Source organism: Aotus nancymaae, unplaced genomic scaffold (assembly GCF_030222135.1).
Source record: "Aotus nancymaae isolate 86718 unplaced genomic scaffold, 86718_ANA_hifiasm-v0.15.2.pri h1tg000131l, whole genome shotgun sequence".
In the NCBI taxonomy this organism is placed as follows: Eukaryota; Metazoa; Chordata; class Mammalia; order Primates; family Aotidae; genus Aotus; species Aotus nancymaae.
In genome coordinates this window covers 6934027-6955808 of record NW_026988546.1, presented here as the reverse complement: position 1 = coordinate 6955808, position 21782 = coordinate 6934027, and the positions used below count along the sequence as shown (strand labels likewise).

At 35.7% G+C, this 21782-nt stretch overlaps 1 protein-coding gene and 1 pseudogene across 11 annotated transcripts in view; one reads left to right on the top strand and one right to left on the bottom strand.

The window, feature by feature from the left end:
• Positions 1-21782, bottom strand: part of LOC135272713 (ankyrin repeat domain-containing protein 36B-like) — a 175769-nt gene that overhangs the window by 3013 nt on the left and 150974 nt on the right. Inside the window, exons 27-36 of one of the 11 annotated variants that reach the window (XM_064371297.1) lie at positions 20194-20335; positions 10972-11176; positions 7870-8050; positions 5819-6736; positions 4295-4447; positions 2709-2779; positions 2307-2400; positions 1767-1812; positions 1465-1550; positions 1213-1303 (exon numbers count right to left, since the gene is read on the bottom strand). In XM_064371297.1, the coding sequence (XP_064227367.1) occupies positions 1513-1550; positions 1767-1812; positions 2307-2400; positions 2709-2779; positions 4295-4447; positions 5819-6736; positions 7870-8050; positions 10972-11176; positions 20194-20335 (1848 nt within the window). In that variant the 3' untranslated portion in view covers positions 1213-1303; positions 1465-1512. Of the gene's footprint in view, positions 1-884; positions 1304-1330; positions 1551-1694; positions 1813-2301; positions 2401-2708; positions 2780-4294; positions 4448-5818; positions 6737-7869; positions 8051-10971; positions 11177-20193; positions 20336-21782 lie in introns of those variants that run through there. The other 10 variants (XM_064371295.1, XM_064371298.1, XM_064371294.1 and 7 more) reach the window with 10 other exon arrangements.
• On the top strand, positions 17297-18319 carry LOC135272715 (myb/SANT-like DNA-binding domain-containing protein 3; annotated as a pseudogene).

The window sequence follows — 21782 nt, the reverse complement described above, 5'->3', positions numbered from 1 at the left end:
CTCCCTCCCTTCCTCCCTGCTCATGCATGATTATAAGGGTTTCTTTTTTTTTTTTGAGACGGAGTTTCGCTTGTTACCCAGGCTGGAGTGCAATGGCGCGATCTCGGCTCACCGGAACCTCCGCCTCCTGGGTTCAGGCAATTCTCCTGCCTCAGCCTCCTGAGTAGCTGGGATTACAGGCACGCGCCACCATGCCCAGCTAATTTTTTGTGTTAGTAGAGACGGGGTTTCACCATGTTGACCGGGATGGTCTCGATCTCTTGACCTCGTGATCCACTCACCTCGGCCTCCCAAAGTGCTGGGATTACAGGCTTGAGCCACCGCGCCCGGCCTATAAGGGTTTCTTGAGCCACACATTGTTTTCTCTATGGAATTAAAACAGTGAAATCTTCCCAGAGCCTTTTAAAAGCCATATGCTGGGAGAGGAAAGAGAAAACTAATTTGGAAGACCAACAGCTCCTGATTCTTTTTAAATTTCTTACTTACGAGTATGCTGAAAAGGCACTCGCCCACGGCGAGGGCCAACTTCTTCCGATGATTATTTGGTGACAGCTGTCTGCATCACCAAAACAATTCTAGGCCTGCAGATTTATCCCGAGGAAAGAATAGTGTATGTGGGCAGAGATAGAGCTGCAAGGACATTTCTTGAAGCTCTTTTTTTCCTCAAAATCAGGAAAAGTTGGAAACAACGTAAATAGCTCACAAGAGGGGACTGATTAAATGAGAAATTGTGTATGGTCTGGGCGGGGTGGCTCACGCCTGTAATCCCAACACTTTAGGAGGCCGAGGCAGGTGGCTCACGAGGTCAAGAGATCGAGACCATCCTGGTCAACATGGTGAAACCCCGTCTCTACGAAAAATAGAAAAATTAGCTGGGCATGGTGGTGCATGCCTGTAGTCCCAGCTGTTCGGGAGGCGGAGATTGCGGTGAGCCGAGATCGTGCCATTGCACTCCAGCCTGGGTAACAAGAGCGAAACTTTGTCTCAAAAAAAAAAAAAAAAAAAGAGAAATAGTGTATGAAGAAGCAAAACAGACCAGTCGCAGTGCTTTATGCCTGTAATCCCAGCATTATAGGAGGCCGTGTCAGGATGAAAAATATGCACAATATGCAATTACTATTAAATATAATTTGCCCATAGTTGCACACTGAATTCCTTATCATGGTAGTTAAGTATCAGAGCTTCTGGTTTTCTCACTCTTCATTCATGTATTTACCAACCATGTGCTGAGGCACTAGGACAAGCACTGGAATTATAAGATGAAGATGATACAGTCCACCGCTCAACAACTGTATGCTATAATCTGAAAAACAAACAGGCAATTCCCATAGAGAGTCATAGATACAATGACAGGCATTTATCAGAAGACACAGAAGGGATACTAGCCCAGGTTTGTGTCAACATTGTAGGCTTTTTGGTGGAGGTGACTCATAGGTTGATAACTGAAGGATAAAGAAAACATACGTAGGATAGAGGGAAGAAGTAAATGCAAAGAGCTGGAGATGAGGACGATCACTGTGGAGCTCCATGTAGTCTAGTGTGGCTGGATGCTAGAACAAAGGGGCAGAGTATGGTGAGTGGTTAACAAGGCATAAGTATACTCTTTCTTATGATTATGTTTTCACATTTTTCACTAAAGGGATATCAGAAAAAATATTTAATGCAGTTTTTATTAACCAAGCAATGGAGAGGAATACAGTACACTACTTACATTTTATTTCAGAAATCAATGATTTGAATTTAATTCATAAATTTTGGCAACATACCTTCATCTACTTCTGTAGTTTCATTTTCTTGCAACACATGTTGCATCTGAAATAAATCAAATATTACTTATAATGTTTCAGTCAAACAAAAGACATTACCATGTAAACCTGTTGTAAGTCAAGGAGCAACTGTACTGTAGATTGATCATTCCTAATCTAAAAATCTGAAATTCAAAATGCTCCAAAATCTGAAACTTTTTGAGCATAGACACGACACCACAACTGCAACATTCCACACCTTACCTCATGACAGGCTGCAGTGAAAACAGTGAAAACTGTTACCTGCAAAAAATTACTGTAAAACATTGTAGAGAATTACCTTCCAGCTATGTGTATAAGATGTATAAGAAACATAAGTGAATTTCATGTTTAGGTTCAGGTACCATCCCCAAGATATTTCATTAGGTATATGCAAATATTCCAAAGTCTGAAAAAAATCTGCTTCTGGTCCCAAGCATTTTGGACAAGGGATATTCAGCCTGTCCTACTGGAAAAATAAAATTCCTTTTCAGTATGATAGAAATTAAGAGATTGGCTTACCAAAGTTGAACTTTGCATGATTTTCTGAAGCTGCTCAATTTGGTCGTCTTGCTTTTTAATTATATTTCTTATCGTGGAATTTTCTATGTGAAGCCTAAAATGTGCATTTAAAAATAATTACTCTCATATACAAATGTTTTAAAATCATGTAAATTCTAAACAAACTTCTGAAGGTACAGTTACACAAATTCTTAGAGATTTTAAAAACAGATGTTTGGGCAACTGTGTCATTTTTCTACCTAGGAATAATGTAGAAAAATGATGTGTTTCAATATAGTTTACAAATGAAACTTTTCCTTGGCTTCACAAAGGCATACTTATTATCATAACTGATAACAATTCTCATACTACAGTGCTCTTTTGCTTTATAAATACTCAAGTTATTTAGTGTTCAAACCGTACTTTTGTACATAGCCTTCTATATTCTCAGCACATCTTAAAGTCGCTGTAAGTTGATCCTGCATTTCCTGAAACTAAAACAAAGAATTAAACCATTTACATTTGGAAATGACCTAAATGTCCATCAGTAGATGAATAAATCAACAAAATATAATAGATATAAAATATTGTTTTAGACTATCACAGTCTTTTTTATTTAAAAAAGGTCATAATCCAGGAAAAATCATCCCATTACCTGTTTTTTTGTAACTAATTTTACTGGAACACTGCTATACCCCTTCAATCCACATATTGTTTATGGCTACTTTCAGGCTATAACTGCAGGGTTGAGTTATTTAAGAGGGATCTTACGGCTCACAAAGCCTTAAATAATACTATCTGGCCCTGTACAGAAAAGTTGACTGATCCATTCTCTAGGACTAAAACACAATATTCTTCCTGCTTTTGAATGATATTTTATTAGATAAATACTCAAATTTACAAATTGGTAAAATGTGGAAAGATAAAGGATTACCTTATGGTAAGCATTTATATTTTTGAATTCCAAACACTACCACATCAACTATAATTTGAGTTTTTTGTATGTATGCATTTAGTTTTATTATAGCAAAGCAACTTGCACATTTTTAATATTTAAAACTAAGCATCATCTTTCCTTTGTAGGAAAAGTTCAAGAAATTTTAAAAATAAGCAGGAACAAAATTAAAACAAAGTCCATTCCAAGTAAGATCTTACAAGATCATATTGACTCTCCCATTGAGTAGCAGGACTCAAGGCATCATTAAAAGAGAAGTCATTAAAAAGCATCATCCTAAACTGCAAGGTGTCCATTAAACATGCTAAAGGAGAAGCCCTGTTGTCTAAATGCCCACTTAACCCACCCAAACATCTCAAACCCACCCTTTGCTGATCTTCTATAATCCCCTTTTTAGTTTTTTTTAATAAACAAGAGAAAATAGATACATGTTGGCAAATGCTAACTGTCTATGTTCATGTAGAAACAGAGTGTACTCTCTGAGCCCAATACAGAGTAAGGATTTTCACCAAAATAAAAATTTATTCAGTAGAATGGCCTTTCTGTACAAAATTAACCTGAAATCTATGAAATAAGTATACACAGGTTCTTTATTCATTCAGAAAAGTAGAGATTAAAAATAAGATAATTTTCTGAAACATTCCATTAGACATTATCCTCTGAATTAATCTGGCTTTTCTCATCATGGCAATAGAGAAACCACTAAAAACAGACTAACAGGAAAAAAGAAAAACCTCTCTGAACTTATGTGAGAAAGGATGCATAATTCTCAACTTTCCTAAGGTTAAATATTTAAGGAAAAAATATTTGTATAAAAATGGCAGAATGAAAGCCAGAGATTAACAAATAGGTGTATTATAAAGATAATAAAATTTTTATAAAATTACTTAGAATGAAAATACAAAAGAAAGGCATCCACTATAAAATTTTAATAAAATTACTTAGAATGAAAATACAAAAGAAAGCCAGCCACTAAAATTAGTACCCCAAAAACTTTATATTAGTTAACCACCTACAGATTAACTGTTGTTGGCATGTGAAGTTTCATACATACTTGACTTCTCATCTGGCCTGCTTTCTTCTTTGAATCCTCCAGCTTACTTTCTAAATGGACGGAGTGATGCAATGACGCATCCACCAAAGTTTTTGATGTTGATGCTTTGTGTAGGGCATCATCCCGTTTTTGTTGAAGTTGTCTCACAAGTACCTGATGTTATTTTTGTTACTGGTTTTACAAATCACCTTATTATTGAACCGTTAATAATATTTAACTCTAAAGTATACACTTTGAAAAATATCACCACACAGACAGATTCACCTTCTTTTCCTCATATGTACACATTCCTGTTTATTACTGAATCCCATTAAGGATACAGAAGGTGTTATCTTCCTATCAAACTAGTATTGTTACTCACGCAACATATTCAGCTCACTAGTCATTCCTCCCCTGTTGAATTTGTAGTGCTTAAAAGCCTTCTGAAGTCTCAAAAAGAAATGAGTATGTGGGTGGGACTGATGGTAGTAAATTACACATTGTGGAATGATTTCCCTCTTTTTTTTCTTTATTAGAAACTCAAATCAACCTCAGAGTTCCTCACATTAAATCATCTGCTTAAATCCTTCCAATAGATTTCTATCACAGAACAAAAGTAAAATTCCAATGGCTTTAGATGATCTAAGTAATCTGCCCTCCACCTCCCGACCTGACCTCAGCTGCTATGTCTGACTACTCCATTCCTACTCTACATGAATCCTGCCACTCCTCATTAGTCTGAAATCCTCCTTAGTCTGAAAATTGGGGCATAGCATCACAGATGGCTATGCCTCTATTTGTCCTAGACAAAGTTATATCCAAATGATAGTAATTAAGCCTTGATGTAAAAATTATAAGCAAATTTTTCATAAAAACAACAAAGTGAATTATAAATGCCAGTAGGAAGATTAAATCAAATACAGTTTGGCTAAAATTTACCACATTTTCCTCATACTATAAGTAAAGTTAGATGCCTTTAAAGGGTGGAATGATCATATCTATATATAATTTGAGATTGAAATAGTTTCAGATTTAAGACGAACAGTTTCAGATTTAAGTCAAATTGACATGAAGAAAAACAAAACTGTACCGACTAAGATATATTTAAAGCTACTGAAGAAAAATAATTATGACACAGGGAGTACACTTCGGTTCATCTGGAAAATCTGATATTAACTGTCAAAGTACCCCACTTAATTGAATAAATTTCAAAATACCATTTTAGGTATATGCATTTCCATATATCTGATTTATCATGGTCTTAAAATGTGGCAACACAAATACATTAAAATTATTATTTCAGCAGTATAAGACTACATTAATATTAGTCTATAATAACAAAATTTCATAAGTGACACATTGACTTTAATCAGAGGAAAGCATCTCTCAGTTCTAACTTTGATTTGCTGGAAACAAGGAATGTTTCTAAGCTGATATAGCAGATATATTTATCATATATATCCTTTTTTATATTCAACTAGATTCAACATTTAGCTGTAACCAAATATTACTTTAAATTTTACTTATATTTTTCTTGATACTCACTTCTCTTTCTGCTTTCTCTCTTTCATACTGACATTGTTTTTCTTTCAATTGATTAACTTCATTGATCAACCTCTGATTCTCTTCTTCTAGCAAAATACAGAGCTTTCTGCACTCAGCTTGAACATTTTGTACTCTAGCATCACATTTGGCTTGAATATTCATTAATGTTTTTTCTTGATTGTCAGCTTTGTTGTGAGCATCATTCAGTTCCTGTTGAAGCAACATACTTTGTCTATGTAGTTGACATAATCTTTCCTGCTTTTCTAAGCATTTTTCTACTTTATCTTGGCCATTTTTGTACATTTTTTCAATGTCCTTCATTTGACACTGTGTTTGATTTAGGTCTCTTTGCATGCATTCAAAAACCAAAGTCTTGGCTTTCAGAGCCTCTCTTGTGTAACAGAGCTCAGTTTCGAGGCCACTGGACTTACTCTCAGCTTTAGAAAGTTGCTGAGAAAGAATCAGAACATGAGAATTCAAATTTTCCTGTAAATGACAACATTTATCTACTGTGCCCTGGAAAGCAAGCTCTTGGTCTCTTTCTGATGACTGACTTTGATCATGATCACGTACAACAGCATTCAGTCTACAACGGTATGATTCAATTTCTCTTTCCAGTCTTTGGTTGCTTTCCTTTTCCTTCTCCAGTTTGGAATGGAGCACTGTGTTCTCATCTGTCAGAGCAGTAAGCCGTCCACTAGAACGGGCTATCATTTTTGTTAATGTTTCCCCAATCCATTTTAGAGTCTTTTGAAGGTCTTCATTCCTCCCTTTTATAATTTCAATGTCTTTTAAATATTTCTTTTCCAGGTTTTGATATTTAATTGTGTCTCTTTCCATCCTAAGCCTGGCAATTGCATCTTGCATCAAGTGGTTTTTATGCAACAGGTCTTCTTCTTTTCCATGACTATCAGAAATCTAAGCAAAACAAAGAAAACTTTTAACTAGTACCCAATAGGATAACATATTATGATTGCTTCTGAAATTAAATAATAACCTGTACATTTATACAATGAGAGGGTTGCCATAACTGGATATCTAACTGGAAAAAAAAGTTGAGTCAAAACCTCAAACCTCATAGAGGTTTGAATTCCCCAAAGTTTAAAAATTTGAAGACAGTGAGTCTATGAAGGCAAAAAAGAAACCACTAAATAATTTTTTTAAATCTCAGAATTAAAAAAAAAGGCTTTTACTGAATTACAACAAACCCCAAGGCATAAAGGAGTAATAACTGCGACTATTTTATAAAACTGGGTTAGCACTCTAACACCTAATCTATGCTTCTCCCTAGAGTAAGAGTCGTTAGCTTGGCAGATATTTGGACAGATGAATGAAATTTTCCAAATTCTTTAAGTTCCTTTTTCCTAAAATACTGTATAGATATTCTACTTTTCTAATATTGTTATGGTCAGTTTTAAGAATGACATTTACTGATAAATGATATATCTAGGCACTGTACTAAGTACTTCTACATGCACAAATCAATGAACTCATTTACTTATAATTCTATAGTGAAAGTTTAAAAATATAAGCAAGCTGCAGGATTTTCCCCAGGTTTTCTGACTCTACTTCTAGTGCTCTTCCACCAAATCAGTTACTTCTGTTAGGTAGATATACACATACAAAAATAGTCTTTTATTTCCAAACACCAAAAGTCAAGAAAATTAAATTTATTGAGCTCCTCTTAGAAAATACGAGATTATTTACTATTATGATAACTTTTATTTCCTTTCCATAACATTTGAAACAGTAATTAACATGAAATAGGGAAAAATATGCTGAACTATGTCACTAGGAACAACATTCTTACAATACCATTACGTATATATTATTGAATATCATTGTTTTCAAAAGGTTTTGAACTAAAACAAAATATTGATGTCAAGATTTATTATAAATAATTGTAGCTATAAGTGCCATGATTCATTTTTTAAGATAAAATAAAATTTTTGGTTTGTTTTATGCCTAAATAATATATACTAAATTAAAGAGATATTATAACTAATATTAATAAAAGTAGAAACATGAAGTTTCACCAAACATTAATTTACCTGATTTGAATCATTTCTCATAGTCTCCAATTCCACCTCCAGTGATTTGATAGCCAGTTTAAGTTGTTTTATCTCTTTGGCGTCTTTCACATATTGCTCTTCTATTATTATCTTTTCCCTAACTTTTTCGTGCAACTCTTCAGAATTTCTTCCTTTCTCTTTTTCTTGTTGTGTGGCATACCTGTAAATATACTTACCTTAGAATTTATTTTATCAGTGAAGATTAAGCTCTCTGATTTTTTATCTTGCCCAATTCCTACCTAAGGGGTCCAGGGAGTCACGTTCTACAAACCATGGATTCTTATCGGATTGGTTTTATTTGACCCTGTACATTGTGACTTGCTTTTCAATCTGACTCTGGCATAACATTATGAGAAAAGGAAGAAAATATTTAATCAAAATATACTTCTTTGTCATGCCTTGAAATTGCCCTGCAAAGTCTCTTGTGGGAAAAAGTCACATTCTATACCTTCCTTTCTTTGCAGATTCAGGAGATAATCAACAAAGAGCCAGGCACCCTTTTGGGTCCCATGAGAAACATTTTATGATCTGCTTTCTCTCTCTCTGAAATCTGCTGAGAGATTCCTCTGCAAAATAAAACTTCATCCCCACAATCATTTATCTCAACCTGAACATTCTCTTCCATTAATCCCAGGTCTCCAAATAAACTCAACCAATTGTCAACCAGAAAATGTTTAAATTTACCTATAGCCTGGAAGTCCCTGCTTTGAGTTGTCCCACCTTTCTGAACCAAACCAATGTATAAAATGTATAAAACCAAGCTGTGCCCCGACCACATTGGGCACATGTTCTTGGGACCTCCTCACGGGCCATGGTCACTCATATTTGGCTCAGAATAAATCTCTTCAAATATTTTACAGAGTTTGACTCTTTTTGTTGATATCAGAAAATAAAACATTCATATGTTGGTTTATTATCCTCACAAAGTTTCTATGTTCTTAAATATTATTTTTCTTTCTAGTTCTCATGTTTTTAATTTCTCACCTCGATCTCATCCAAAGGACATGTATAAATTGAAGAGTATTGATAAAAGAACATCCTGCTAATCTGTAAATTTCTGTTACTAGTAACTCTAGTAAATACTATTAAAAGGGATGTTGAAAATTATTCAGTAAAGTTGCAAGATAAAAATTATCTTTTTTCACACAGTAATTACTCCTCAATTAGAATGGATCATTTACAGTTAACTAATTAAAATGAAGTTACTTTTTATAAATAAGTCAATACATTCACTAGAAATAAATTTTCATCTTCATGAAACATTGCAGGTATCCCTTAGCATAATTTACATTGTACGATAGCACTTTCAGATGTCTTTATGAAAAATGTATCAGCAGATTGCTGTAATCCAAGACTAGATTAAGAATCTAATATGTTACCCTACACTTTTTAAGATTGCTTTTTGGGTAACATTTTCAACCTATCCTGTTGATTAGTATATATTTTATAAACAATTTTAAAATCTGTTTTAAAACAACACAAGATCTAATATTTAAACAATAAAGAATAATCTGTGTCTTCAGCATAGAACTTTGAATTAATTTTATCTATGTAGCAGAGAGAGATGATGAATAAGCTAATCAGTAATCACTTTCCATTTTACTTTTTATTCCCCGCATATTAAGAATAAAATGATAATTTTTGTTTGTTTATTTATTTATTTATTTTTTTTTTTTTTTTTTTTTTTTTGAGACGGAGTTTCACTCTTGATACCCAGGCTGGAGCGCAATGGCGCGATCTCGGCTCACCGCAATCTCCGCCCCCTGGGTTCAGGCAATTCTCCTGCCTCAGCTTCCTGAGTAGCTGGGATTACAGGCACGCGCCACCGTGCCCAGCTAATTTTTTGTATTAGTAGAGACGGGGTTTCACCATGTTGACCAGGATGGTCTCGATCTATTGACCTCGTGATCCACCCGCCTCGGCCTCCCAAAGTGCTGGGATTACAGGCTTGAGCCACCGCGCCCGGCCTGTTTGTTTATTTTTTGAGAGGGAGTCTGCAATGGCATGATCTCAGCTCACTGCAACCTCCACCTCCTGGATTCATGTGATTTTCCTGCATCAGTCTCCCAAGTAGCTCGGATTACAGGCAAACACCACCACACAAAGCTAATTTTTTGTATTTTTAGTAGAGATGGGGTTTCACTATGTTGGCCAGACTGATCTAAAACTCCTGACCTTGTGATAAACCTGCCTCAGCCTCCCAAAGTGTTGGGATTAAAGGCATGAACCACCACACCTGGCCGATAATTTTTTAAATAATTGTTCTGGGAAGAGAAAAATATCTATTTCATGCTCTGTTGATTCAATTATAAATTAATATAAACATTCTTAAGAACAATTTAGAAACTTTGATCAAAGATCTTTTTTAAAAAGTTTCTATGCTTTAACCAGAATAATTTACTGAAAGTAAATAATTAGAAATGTAGAAAACCATGTATATGTAAAAAATGTTCTTTGCAGCATTAATACAAAAACTTTTTAAAACCTAAAATTCAATTTGTCAATTAAATAATGACATTTCCATAGGGTAAAATTCTATACACTCATTAAAACTACGATTTAAAAGAATATGCATTTAGTTATTAGGGAAGTATTCACAATTAAGAACTTGTGATATTGGCCGGGCACGGTGGCTCAAGCCTGTAATCCCAGCACTTTGGGAGGCCGAGGCGGGTGGATCACGAGGTCAAGAGATCGAGACAATCCTGGTCAACATGGTGAAACCCTGTCTCTACTAAAAATACAAAAATTAGCTGGGCATGGTGGCGCGTGCCTGTAATCCCAGCTACTCAGGAGGCTGAGGCAGGAGAATTGCCTGAACTCAGGAGGCGGAGGTTGCGGTGAGCCGAGATCCCGCCGTTGCACTTCAGCCTGGGTAACAAGAGCGAAACTCCGTCTCAAAAAAAGAAAAAAAAAAAAAAGAACTTGTGATACTATATTGAAGAATTTCGCACTCCACATGATTAAGAAGCTTTCTTTCCTGTTAAATCCTAGAAAGAAAATCAGCGATTACAAAAATTCTCCTTATACATCCTTAGTAATAAATAACTCAAACATTTCTTAAAAACTAGAATGTCATACCTCAAACTGCAGAGTGCTTTTTCCCATTCATGTTTTTCATGCTCTAACTGTGATATTATTTCTTTTTCTTCAGATAGTCTCTTTTGTAGTATACTAATCTTATTTTTCATTTTTTGAATTTTTCCTGTAAGTCGCTCACAGTGATTTTCTATTGATCTTTCACGTAAATAAATTGCATTTTTAATTTTTAATAGGTGAACACAATCTGTAAACAGGAAAAAACAAAGTAGAGATAAAATACATGAGTAGATTTTTTGATATAAAGGACTGTGCATTTTAACAAGCATTGATTCATACACTGAACAAATATGTACATATTGAATGCCTACAAGGTGGAAGACATTATAGTAAGCTCTGCAGATAAGAGAACACCTCTGCTCTTGTTTTAGCTTAAAGTACAGTGAAGAACCAAGATAAAAGGTGACAATTATAAACTCAGATAGGTACTGTGAAAAAAAAAACATAGTTATATGATTGCATAAGATAATTTGATCTATACTTCACCCAGGGAAGATTTCCCTGAGGAAGAGATGGCTACACGGAGAAATGAAGGATGAGAAGGAAATAGGCAAAGAGGAAAGCAAAGCATTCTGACCAGTTTGCAGCAGGTGATGAAGCTCTGCTGCAATCTGCTACTAGCCCTGATGGAGAACAGGTACTGATTTTTCTTCTTACCTAAAAAAATATAAAAACAAAACAGACAAAATACATTAAACAATGATTTTCAACACAGTGGACTTCAGGCAATGAAGATGGTAGGTGATCACTGAAAGGCAGAAAACAAATACAGCAGGCCTTATAAATGTCCCAGCTCTTTTAACAGAGTTTTGACAGAGGTTCCAGGCCATGACAACGGGAGAAAATCTGACACAGAGCTGGGGTGATGAAGCTGAGAGGCTAGTAAAACTAAAGCAGATAGAGATGACAGGACAGAACACTGGAGAGAAGAAAGCAGTACAGGAAACAAATCCTGAAGATGTGCAGAGATTCCCATTTGAGTATTCAGGAGAGTAATGAAAAGTCCTTGTGTGCTAGGAAACTTCCTCAGAACAATGGAAAATAAAAAAAAAAACACTTAAGATTATCAGAAATTATTTCTGGGGTTCACACCATGCCTGGAAGAGGGTCTATTCCCATGAGCCAGGCTAAAAAACCCTCATACTTCACAGGACAATGAATAATCAGAAAGGTCTTGCCTCAGGAGTGAGGAATTACCCTAAATCTAACAGCAAAAACGGAAAGATTATAAGTAAATCGCTGTACTCCAAATAAAACTCAAGAGAGTAAGTGAAGGCATGGAAGCTATTAAAAAAAAAAAAAAAAAACCGGGCCAGGCGTGGTGGCTCACGCCTGTAATCCCAGCACTTTGGGAGGCCGAGGTGGGGGGATCACGAGGTCAAGAGATCGAGACCATCCTGGTCAACATGGTGAAACCCCATCTCTACTGAAAATACAAAAAATTAGCTGGGCATGGTGGCGCGTGCCTGTAATCCCAGCTACTCAGAAGGCTGAGGCAGGAGAATTGCCTGAACCCAGGAGGCGGAGGTTGCGGTGAGCCGAGATCGCGCCATTGCACTCCAGCCTGGGTAACAAGAGCGAAACTCCGTCTCAAAAAAAAAAAAAACAAAAATAAAAACAAAAAACCGAAACCATATTTGCAAAGATGCAAATTACATTTTCAGAGGTAAAAACTACAGTGGATGGAAAAAAGACAAATTAGGGATAACAAAGGAAAAGATTCCTAAATTTGACACAATAAACTGTGAGAAACTTTCAAGCAGCTAATATAGATAACTCCGCAAATAAAAAAGAGGGGACAGAAAAAAAAATTAAAGAAAAAATGGACAAACATGTTCCAACCTTAATATAAACCATAATCCCACAGATTCAGGAAAGAAGTGTCTGGGACAGAAAAAAATGAAAGTGTATCATTGTCATCTTTTATACCATCTACGATGTATAATATTACTTGAAGGTGGACTGTGATAAGTTAAAATTATATACTAAAAATCCTAAAGTAAACATTAAGATAGCAAAACAGTTATCTCTAATAAACCCAAAAATATATAAAATTGAATCATAAAATATAGCTGACTGATCTAAAAGAAAGGAGAAAAAGAAGGGGAACAAATAACAGCTGGGACTAATAGCAATCAAACAGCATGATGACAGAAAAACATGACTATATCAATAATCACATTATAAATGACACTTGTCTAAAAACCTCAACTCAAATGCAGACTGCCAGACTCAGTAAGAAAGCAAGACCCAACTACATGCTGCCTATAAGAAATGCACTTTAAATGTAAAGACACAAATTAGTTAGAAGGTTGGAAAAAGATACATGTTAACACTTGCCAGAGGCAGCTGAGTGGGAGTGGCTGTATTAATACCAAGTAGATTTTATAGCAAAAAAAAAAAAAAAAAAATCCAGCAATAAATAACAAAAGGTCATGTCACAATAGTAAAAGGATCAGTTAATGAGGGAAAACATAACAATCTTAAGTGTTTATACCCCTAAAAACAAGCCAGCTTCAAAATATATGAGGCCAAAGTGGATAGAACTACAAAAAGAAATAGACAATTTCTAAGTAACCTGAGGTTTCAATACCCTTTACTCAATAAGTGATAGAACAAGAAGGCAGAAAATCAGCAAGAATAAACAGACTTGAACAACACTATGCTTCTCAAGTACCAATGGAACACTTACCAAAATAGACTATATTTTAGGCCATACCATAATTCTCAATTAAAGGACTGAGTCAGAAGGATTGAAGTCATACAAAGTATATGCCCTGACCACAAATCAATCAGATTAAAGACCAATAAGAAAAATAACTCTGAGAAACACTCAAATATTTGAAACTAAGTAACACACATCTAAATAATCCTGGGTCAAAGAAGTAATGAAAAATAGAAATTAGAAAATATTCTGAACTGAATAAAAATGAAAATACAATGTGTCAGAATTTGTGGAATGCAGCTACAACCGTACTTGAATACAAATGTTAGCACTGCTGAATGTCTATATTAGAAGAGTCTCAAATCAATGACCCTGACTTCTACCTTAAGCAGCTAGGTAAAAGAAGAGTGAATTAAACCCAAAGCAAGCAGAGGAAAGGAAATAATAAACATCGGCTGTGGTCTGAATGTTTGTGTTCCCCAAAATTTATATCCTGAAAGCCAATCACAGAGGCGATGGTATTAGGAGGTGGGATTTTTATAGGTAGTTAGGTCATGAGAGCCAAGCCCTCATGAATGGGATTAGGGCTCCTATACAACAGACCCCAGAGCTCCTTCACGCCTTCTGCCAAGTGAAGACAGAGAAAAAGAATGCATCTGTGAACCAGGATGTGGTCCCTAACCATACACCAAATCCAATGCATCTTGATCTTGGACTTTGCAGACTCCACAACTGCGAGAAATCAACTTCCATTGTTTGACTCAATCTATGGTATTTTGTTATACTGTTGGCTTCAGAAGAAACAATAGAGAAAGTCAACAACACAAAACACTTTGAGGAGATCAATAAATGTGATAAAACTCCATTTAGCCTGGCTGCTCAGAAAAAAGAAATAAAACAAATGACTAATTTCAGAAATAATGAGACATTATTACAGATTCTATAGATAATAAAAATATAACAATATTATAATTTCTATGTAAATAAACATGACAACTTAGATAAAATTAATAAATTCCTTTAAAAATGAAAATTAGCAAAACTCAAACAAGAAGCAGTAGATAACCTGAATTTCCCATATCTATAAAAGAAAGTTAAGTTATAACTGAAAACCTTCCTAAAAGAAAACTTCGGACCTAGCTAACTATGCTGGTGAATTCTCAAAACATTTCTGGAATAATACAACTGTACAAAAACTACCCCCACCAAAAAAACAAACAAACAAACAAACAAAACAGAAATATATCTTAACTCAGTTTGTAATGTTAGCTTTACTCTGAACCAAAACCAGAAAATAGTATTACCAACAAGCAAATTCCGTCATGAACATGAATGTAAAACTTCAACCAATTTGTGATGCAAATAAGACATCCTCCAATAGCTGAGTGAATAAACTGTGGTTAAACAGTCATACAGTGGAATATCACTTTATGTGAAAAAGAAATGAGCAATCAATCTATGACAATATGTGAAGGAACCTTAAATGCATATTACCTATTGACATAAGCTAATCTGGAAAGGCTACTTAATGTATGATTCCAACTGTATGAAACTCAGGAAAAGGCAAAACTATGGATAAAGTAAAAAGGTGCCAAAGGGTTAGGGATGGCAGGAAAGGATACATAGGCAGAGTGCAGAGGATTGTACCTTTGTCCAAACCCACATATGTACAGTACCAAGTATGAACCCCCAATGCAAATTATGGGCTTTGAGTAATTGTGATATGTCAATTTAGGCTCATCTATCATAGCAACTACCACTATGGTGAAGGATATTGGTAATGAGGGAGGCTACATATGTGCTGGGGTGGGGGTATACAAAAAAATGTCTGAACTTCCCTCTCAATTTTGCTGGGAACATAAAAATGGTACCTAAAAAATAAAAACCTTTATAATAAATTTTAAATGAGACTTTAGTAAATTGAATCCAACAGTATAATAAAAAGATAATATATCATAAACAAATGAGGTTTATCCTAGAAATGCAGCGTTAGCTTAACCTCAAAAAATCATAATTATTTACCATATAACAAAGTAAAAGACCCATAGGATCACTCCAACAGATAGAGGCATCTGATAAAATTCACTCCTGATGTTTTAAAGCAGAAACACTCAAGAACATAAGAATCCAAGGGAACTTCCTCAGCATGATAAGCAACACCTATGATGGATCTACAGCTAACATGCAGCATAGTGAAAAATGGAATGCATTTCCCGTCAGATGAGGAACAACAAGGGAATGTCTGCTGTCACCACTTGTAGGTAGCATTGTTCTGAAGATTCTAGTTAATACAGTCAGAAAAGAAAAAGAAATAAGAGGCATCCACGCTTAAAAAAAAAAAGAAAGAAAATAGTCTTTATACATAACCATGGCCATACAATAGGTATGGGTAAACCCCAACCTGTGGGCCAGCTTCTTGTCTTTTATTGGAACCCAGCTGTATTCATTAATTTATAGATGGTCTATGGCTGCTCTCATACCACAATGCCAGAGTTTATCAGCTGCAAAAGAGACCCCTTTGACACGTCTAAAATATTTACCATCCTTAGTAAAAGGGTAGTTTGAGAAAGAAAGGTTTGACAACCTTTTGTCTACGTAGAAAACCTGATCAAATCTACCAAGAACGTGCCAGAACTAATAAGTGAGTTTAACAAGATTGAAGGATACAAATTCAACATAGAAAAATCAACTGTATTTCTATATGCCAGCAATAAACCATCAAATTAAAAATTTTAAACATTTTTAGTTTTATAAAAATGTATGTTTAGATTAGCGTTGCTCAACCTGTATAAAGTCAAATACATCTACACTAACTAAACTATAATTTACAACTTCATTAAAAATGAAATACACATAAATCTGATAAAATATGGGAAGACCTATAAAAACTAAAAAATATTACTGAGAAAATTTAATATTACCTCTATAAAAGCAGACACACACTTTATTGAGGAGTAGATTCACTATTGTTAAGATGTCAATTCTCCCCAAATTAATCTACAAATATGACACAATCCCAACCTAATTTCCAACAAGCAAGCAGTCTTTATTTTATTGATAAGCTGATTTTAAAGTTCATGTGAAAATGCAAAGGATCTAGCATTGTCAAAACAGAACAAAATTAGAGGAATCATTTCAGGAATTACTATAAATCAACATTAACCAAAACAGTATGCCACAGGTACAGGTTGAGTATCCCTTATTCAAAATGTTTTGGACTAGAAGTTTTTCAGATTTTGGATTTTGGAATATTTGCATAAGCATGGTGAGATATCTTGTGGATAGGACCCAAATCTAAACACAAAATACACTTATTTTTCATATGTACCTTATACACAAAGACTGAAGGTAATTTTAAACATGACTTTTGGAGAGAGGAGCCCAGGCCGCTCGCGCTCGCGCCTCGCCGGCCCCTCCCCCGGTCGCTGCAGCCGCCGCGCCGCCGCTGCAGGTAGGAGGCTCCCCTTCCGGCGGGCCGCAGCGGGGCGGGGTCGTGGGTGGGGAGGGCGGGCCGGGCGCACGGGGGCCGCGGGCGGGGGGCCGGCATGGCGGGCTTTCGGGCCGCGCCACTGCGACCCCTGCTCTGCAAGCCGGGCGCCGGGCGGCCGCCTCCGCGCGCCGCGATGGGACTCGGATAGTTAGCGGCCATGAGAAATATAGTGGAAAATGCAAAACAACGAAATTATAAAGCCTGCCAAATACTTATCAGAATTGGAAAAGAGCATCCTGCTGGCTTTAGTAGAAAAGTACAAATATGTGCTGCAATGTAAGAAAAGTGATGCGGGAACTATTGCCCTTAAGCAGCGTACCTGGCAGGCGCTGGCCCACGAATACAACTCTCAGCTGAGCGTGTCCCTGCGGGATTTCAAACAGCTGAAGAAGTGCTGGGAGAACATAAAAGCTCGGACCAAAATAATTACGGCCCATGAAAGGAGAGAGAAGGTGAAACGGAGCGTCAGCCGGATGCTGAGTACTCACGTCCTAGGGAAGGAGAAGATCGCCAGCATGCTTCAGGAGCAGCTCTACTTCCTGCAGAGCCCCCCGAGGAGGAGCCCGAATACCACCCCGACGCGGTGGCCCAAGAATCATTTGCTGTTTCAAATAGAGAACTGTGCGATGATGAGAAAGAGTTCATACATTTTCCAGTATGTGAGGAGACCTGTCAACCTGAACCCTCTCGTGTCAGAATAACAGCCAATAAAAACTACAGGAGCAAAACCTCTCAAGAAGGTGCTTTAAAAAAGATGCATGAGGAAGAACACCATCAACAAATGTCCATCTTACAACTGCAGCTGATACAAATGAATGAGGTGCATGTGGCCAAAATCCAGCAGATAGAGCGAGAGTGTGAGATGGCAGAGGAGGAACACAGGATAAAAATGGAAGTTCTCAATAAAAAGAAGATGTATTGGGAAAGAAAACTGCAAACTTTTGCCAAGGAATGGCCTGTTTCCTCATTTAACCGGCCCTTTCCCAATTCACCCTAAGACTTTGGGGGTGGCTGTCTTGTAATTAATCTGTGTTGGCAAAGAATGTCTGGAACATGGACTTGTGGTCAGTAACCTGTAACAGAGTTACAACTAGGAAAATTAGAGTGGTAGTAGTCACTTATTTAAGAATTCATTCAGGTACCAACAGCTGCACCCTCTGTATTCCTTAAGTGGCAAAGAAGCTGTTATAGTCTTCTGAAAATTATCACTATGAGTGCTATAATTCTGAATGTAATGTCTCTTAATTAGAATTCATACAAGAACCATGAAGAAACACACACACACACACACACACACACACACACACACACGCAAAACATGACTCTTAATGATTAGGGGCATGAAACAACATTTGTATACATGAGGTCAGATGTGGAATTTTTCCACTGTGGCATCCATGTTGGCAATCAAAAAGTTTTGGGTTTTAGAGTATTTCAGATTTGGGATATTTAAATTAGTGATGCTCAACTTGTAAAAAGAAAGTCAAACACAGACAATCCCCAACTTAAGGTGGTTTGACTATTGACTTTACAATGGGTTTACCACAATTTGAGGAGCACCTGGAAATTAATAAAACTCAACAGAGAGTTCAGAAATAGATAACACATATGCAACCAGCTTATGTTTGACAAAGGCAGGATGGCAATGCAGTGGAGAAAGGGTAGCCTTTTCAACATATGGTGCTAGAACAATTGGATGTTCATATCCAAAAAGTGAACTTGAATCCATACCTTACTCCATCTGCAAAAGGAAACTGAAAATGGAGCATAGATTTACATATAAGACCCAAGTCTATAAAATTTCTAGAATAAAGCATAGGAAAAAATCTTTGTTACCTTGCGCTAGGCAAACTTTTTACATCTGACACAAAATGCAAAATCTGTAATTCAACAATTAAATTGGACTTCATCACGATTAAAACTTCTGCTCTTCAAAAGATACTACAAAGTGAGTGAAAGGTGAACCCCAAAACTGGAAAAATATCCTTATAAAAAAGTAGCTAAAAAGTAACAGTATCCAAATACATACAGAATTACTAAAATTCAACAAGTAAGTAAACATCAACCTATTTTTTAAATGGCAAAAGATTTGAAAAGACAGTTCGCCAAAGAAGATATATAGATGGCAAATAAACGCATGGAAAGATGTTCAACATTTTTAGTCATGAGGATTATGTACATTAAACCCATATTAATATACATAATACACACTCATCAGAATGGCTAAAATTAAAAAAATAAATAAATACAGCAGTAGTGTGACAACATGGCAAGCAGAATTGTCATTTGCTGCTGATGAGAAGGGAAAATAGTACAAATATTTTGGAAAACCATTTTGCAGTTTTTAAAAACAGGAATATAAAGGGGCGTGAGGAGACTTTAGTGGGTGATGGATATATGTTAACTATCTTGATGGTAATAAGTTTCACAAGTGTATACATCTGTTAAAACTTATCAAATGGTACCTTTTACATGTGTGCACTTTATCATATATCAATTATTTCACACTAAAGCTACTGATTATGGGAGCAAACACCTAAGGCACTGGCTGTGATACCGAGAAAGGAATGCAATGATGCAGTGCAAAGCTAGAGGATTGAGATCTGTACCTTACTGCAATAAGTGGCAGCTGAGTTTTCAGCAAGCAGGTAACATGATCAGTATTGATTTTTTACAACTATATAATTATGATTGCAGAACAGGCCATGGTTTTGGAAGGTGGAATAGTAGGAAGGACAGTTATAAGGTTACCACAGTATTTCAGGTGGGAGGAAATGGTAACCTGACCATGGGTAAATGGGTAAAGGCACAAAAGAGAAGCAGAGTAAACAAACACATTGGGAGTGCCATTCACACTGATAAAGGTACAGTGAAATGATCATAGCTCTTTAGCTGAGAGTGTACAAGATACAGTAGTTCTCATTCTTAAGGCATATTTCTGAAATGAACATTCTTATAACATATCAGCACTCTATGGTACAGTGGTAAGCAGTGTGTACATACACTGCTATAGAATAGAAAAAAGCCTTATATTTATGCATTATCCTACCTTTACACTGCATTCCATGTTTATCAATGAGTAATATAACTTTCTTACAATTAGAGGAAAGAGAGTCATCATCCTCTGAGGCTATTTGAGATGACTGAATTATGCCATCAAGGTCATCCCTAAAATGTATTTGGTTTTTCATCTGGAAAATAAATAACACTGTTTCAAAATGTCCCCAAAATAGTTATAACATATACTAAATGTAGAGAAGTGGGAATTATTCGACTAGCACAAACACAGTATTTTTTTTTTTAGCAATTTCCTTTATGTTGACACTTGTTCAGAAAGTCACATGGTATATATGGATAAATTAGTTTCCCAGTCCCTATGCCATTTAGAAAACTGACAGAGAGACTTGAGTTAATTAAGGAACCAGGATTAGGATAATGTCTTCCTGAGCTTGTATCATTTCAACTGCAGAAACAATCTATTTCTACATACAATAAGTATTTAGATAACCTCATTCTACACAGGAGATTTTCATAAATAAAATTTTCATAAATAAAAAATTCAAATGGATCAAATAATTGGTGAAGAGAAAAAAGAGCAGCATCAAGTGACCCTCTAATTCTTTTTGAAGTTGAACTTTCTCCAAAGCCAGGAACTCTACTTTACTTGTAATATGCTTACCTCATTCTTAAATCTACGCATGTATCACTTAATTCCACTTCTAGACATACTGTTGATGTTCTGTCATCATGTGGTGGAGAATAATGCACATTTTCTAATTAAAGTTGTATGCCTTTATACTTTTCTTGCACTACGGTTGTCATATAATGGCTTCTGGAACAAATTCTGTATTGGTTTTGAATCATTGTGTTTGTAACAACAAAAAGACTATGATCTTTTTTTTTATTATTATTATCACATGCTTCATTTTTTTGAAGCAGGTAAGCCACATATCTAAAAGGTTTTTTGAATCACTAAACTGAGGTATATGTCTGATGTTTAATTTCCAATTAGCGGTACTTTGGTTCTTATTTTTTTGTCATTTGCCTAACAACCTATTAGTCTTCATTTATTTCAACCATAACTACTTCTTGATTTCTTGCTTTTGTACTTTTCGTATTATTATAACAATTTTCCTGGTCTGGGTTAAAAACATGTTCAGTATCTGGTTTGTGGTCATTTTCACAGTCTACTTTAATTTCCATTTAAATAAAGCTTAGAAGGTGACTGGCAAGCATATTCTGGGGACCCAGAGTATGAATGAGATAGAAAGGCATTTTTGAGACTGGGTTATTTTTGTTCAGGAAATACCTGGACTACTACAGAGACAGACATGCCAGACACATCACTTTTCTGACAATCAGGTGAATCATTTGTCAAATCTGAGGGTATTTACTTAAGTTTGTTCTTCCTGTAGAGTTACCATGTAGTCACTCTTCCTCAATACAAGCAGTTTTGTAATTTTCACCAAACTCTGCTTTATTTGTGATGAATTTTAAAGCTTTTTTCACCCTAATTTGTCTTGTTTGATCCACATTCTCTCATACTTCTGCATACAAGAAAGTTCTGCATATATAAAGAAGTCCTTTCTATCACAACACTTTTTCACTACTAGTTGTTGAGACAATTTTTGCACATGC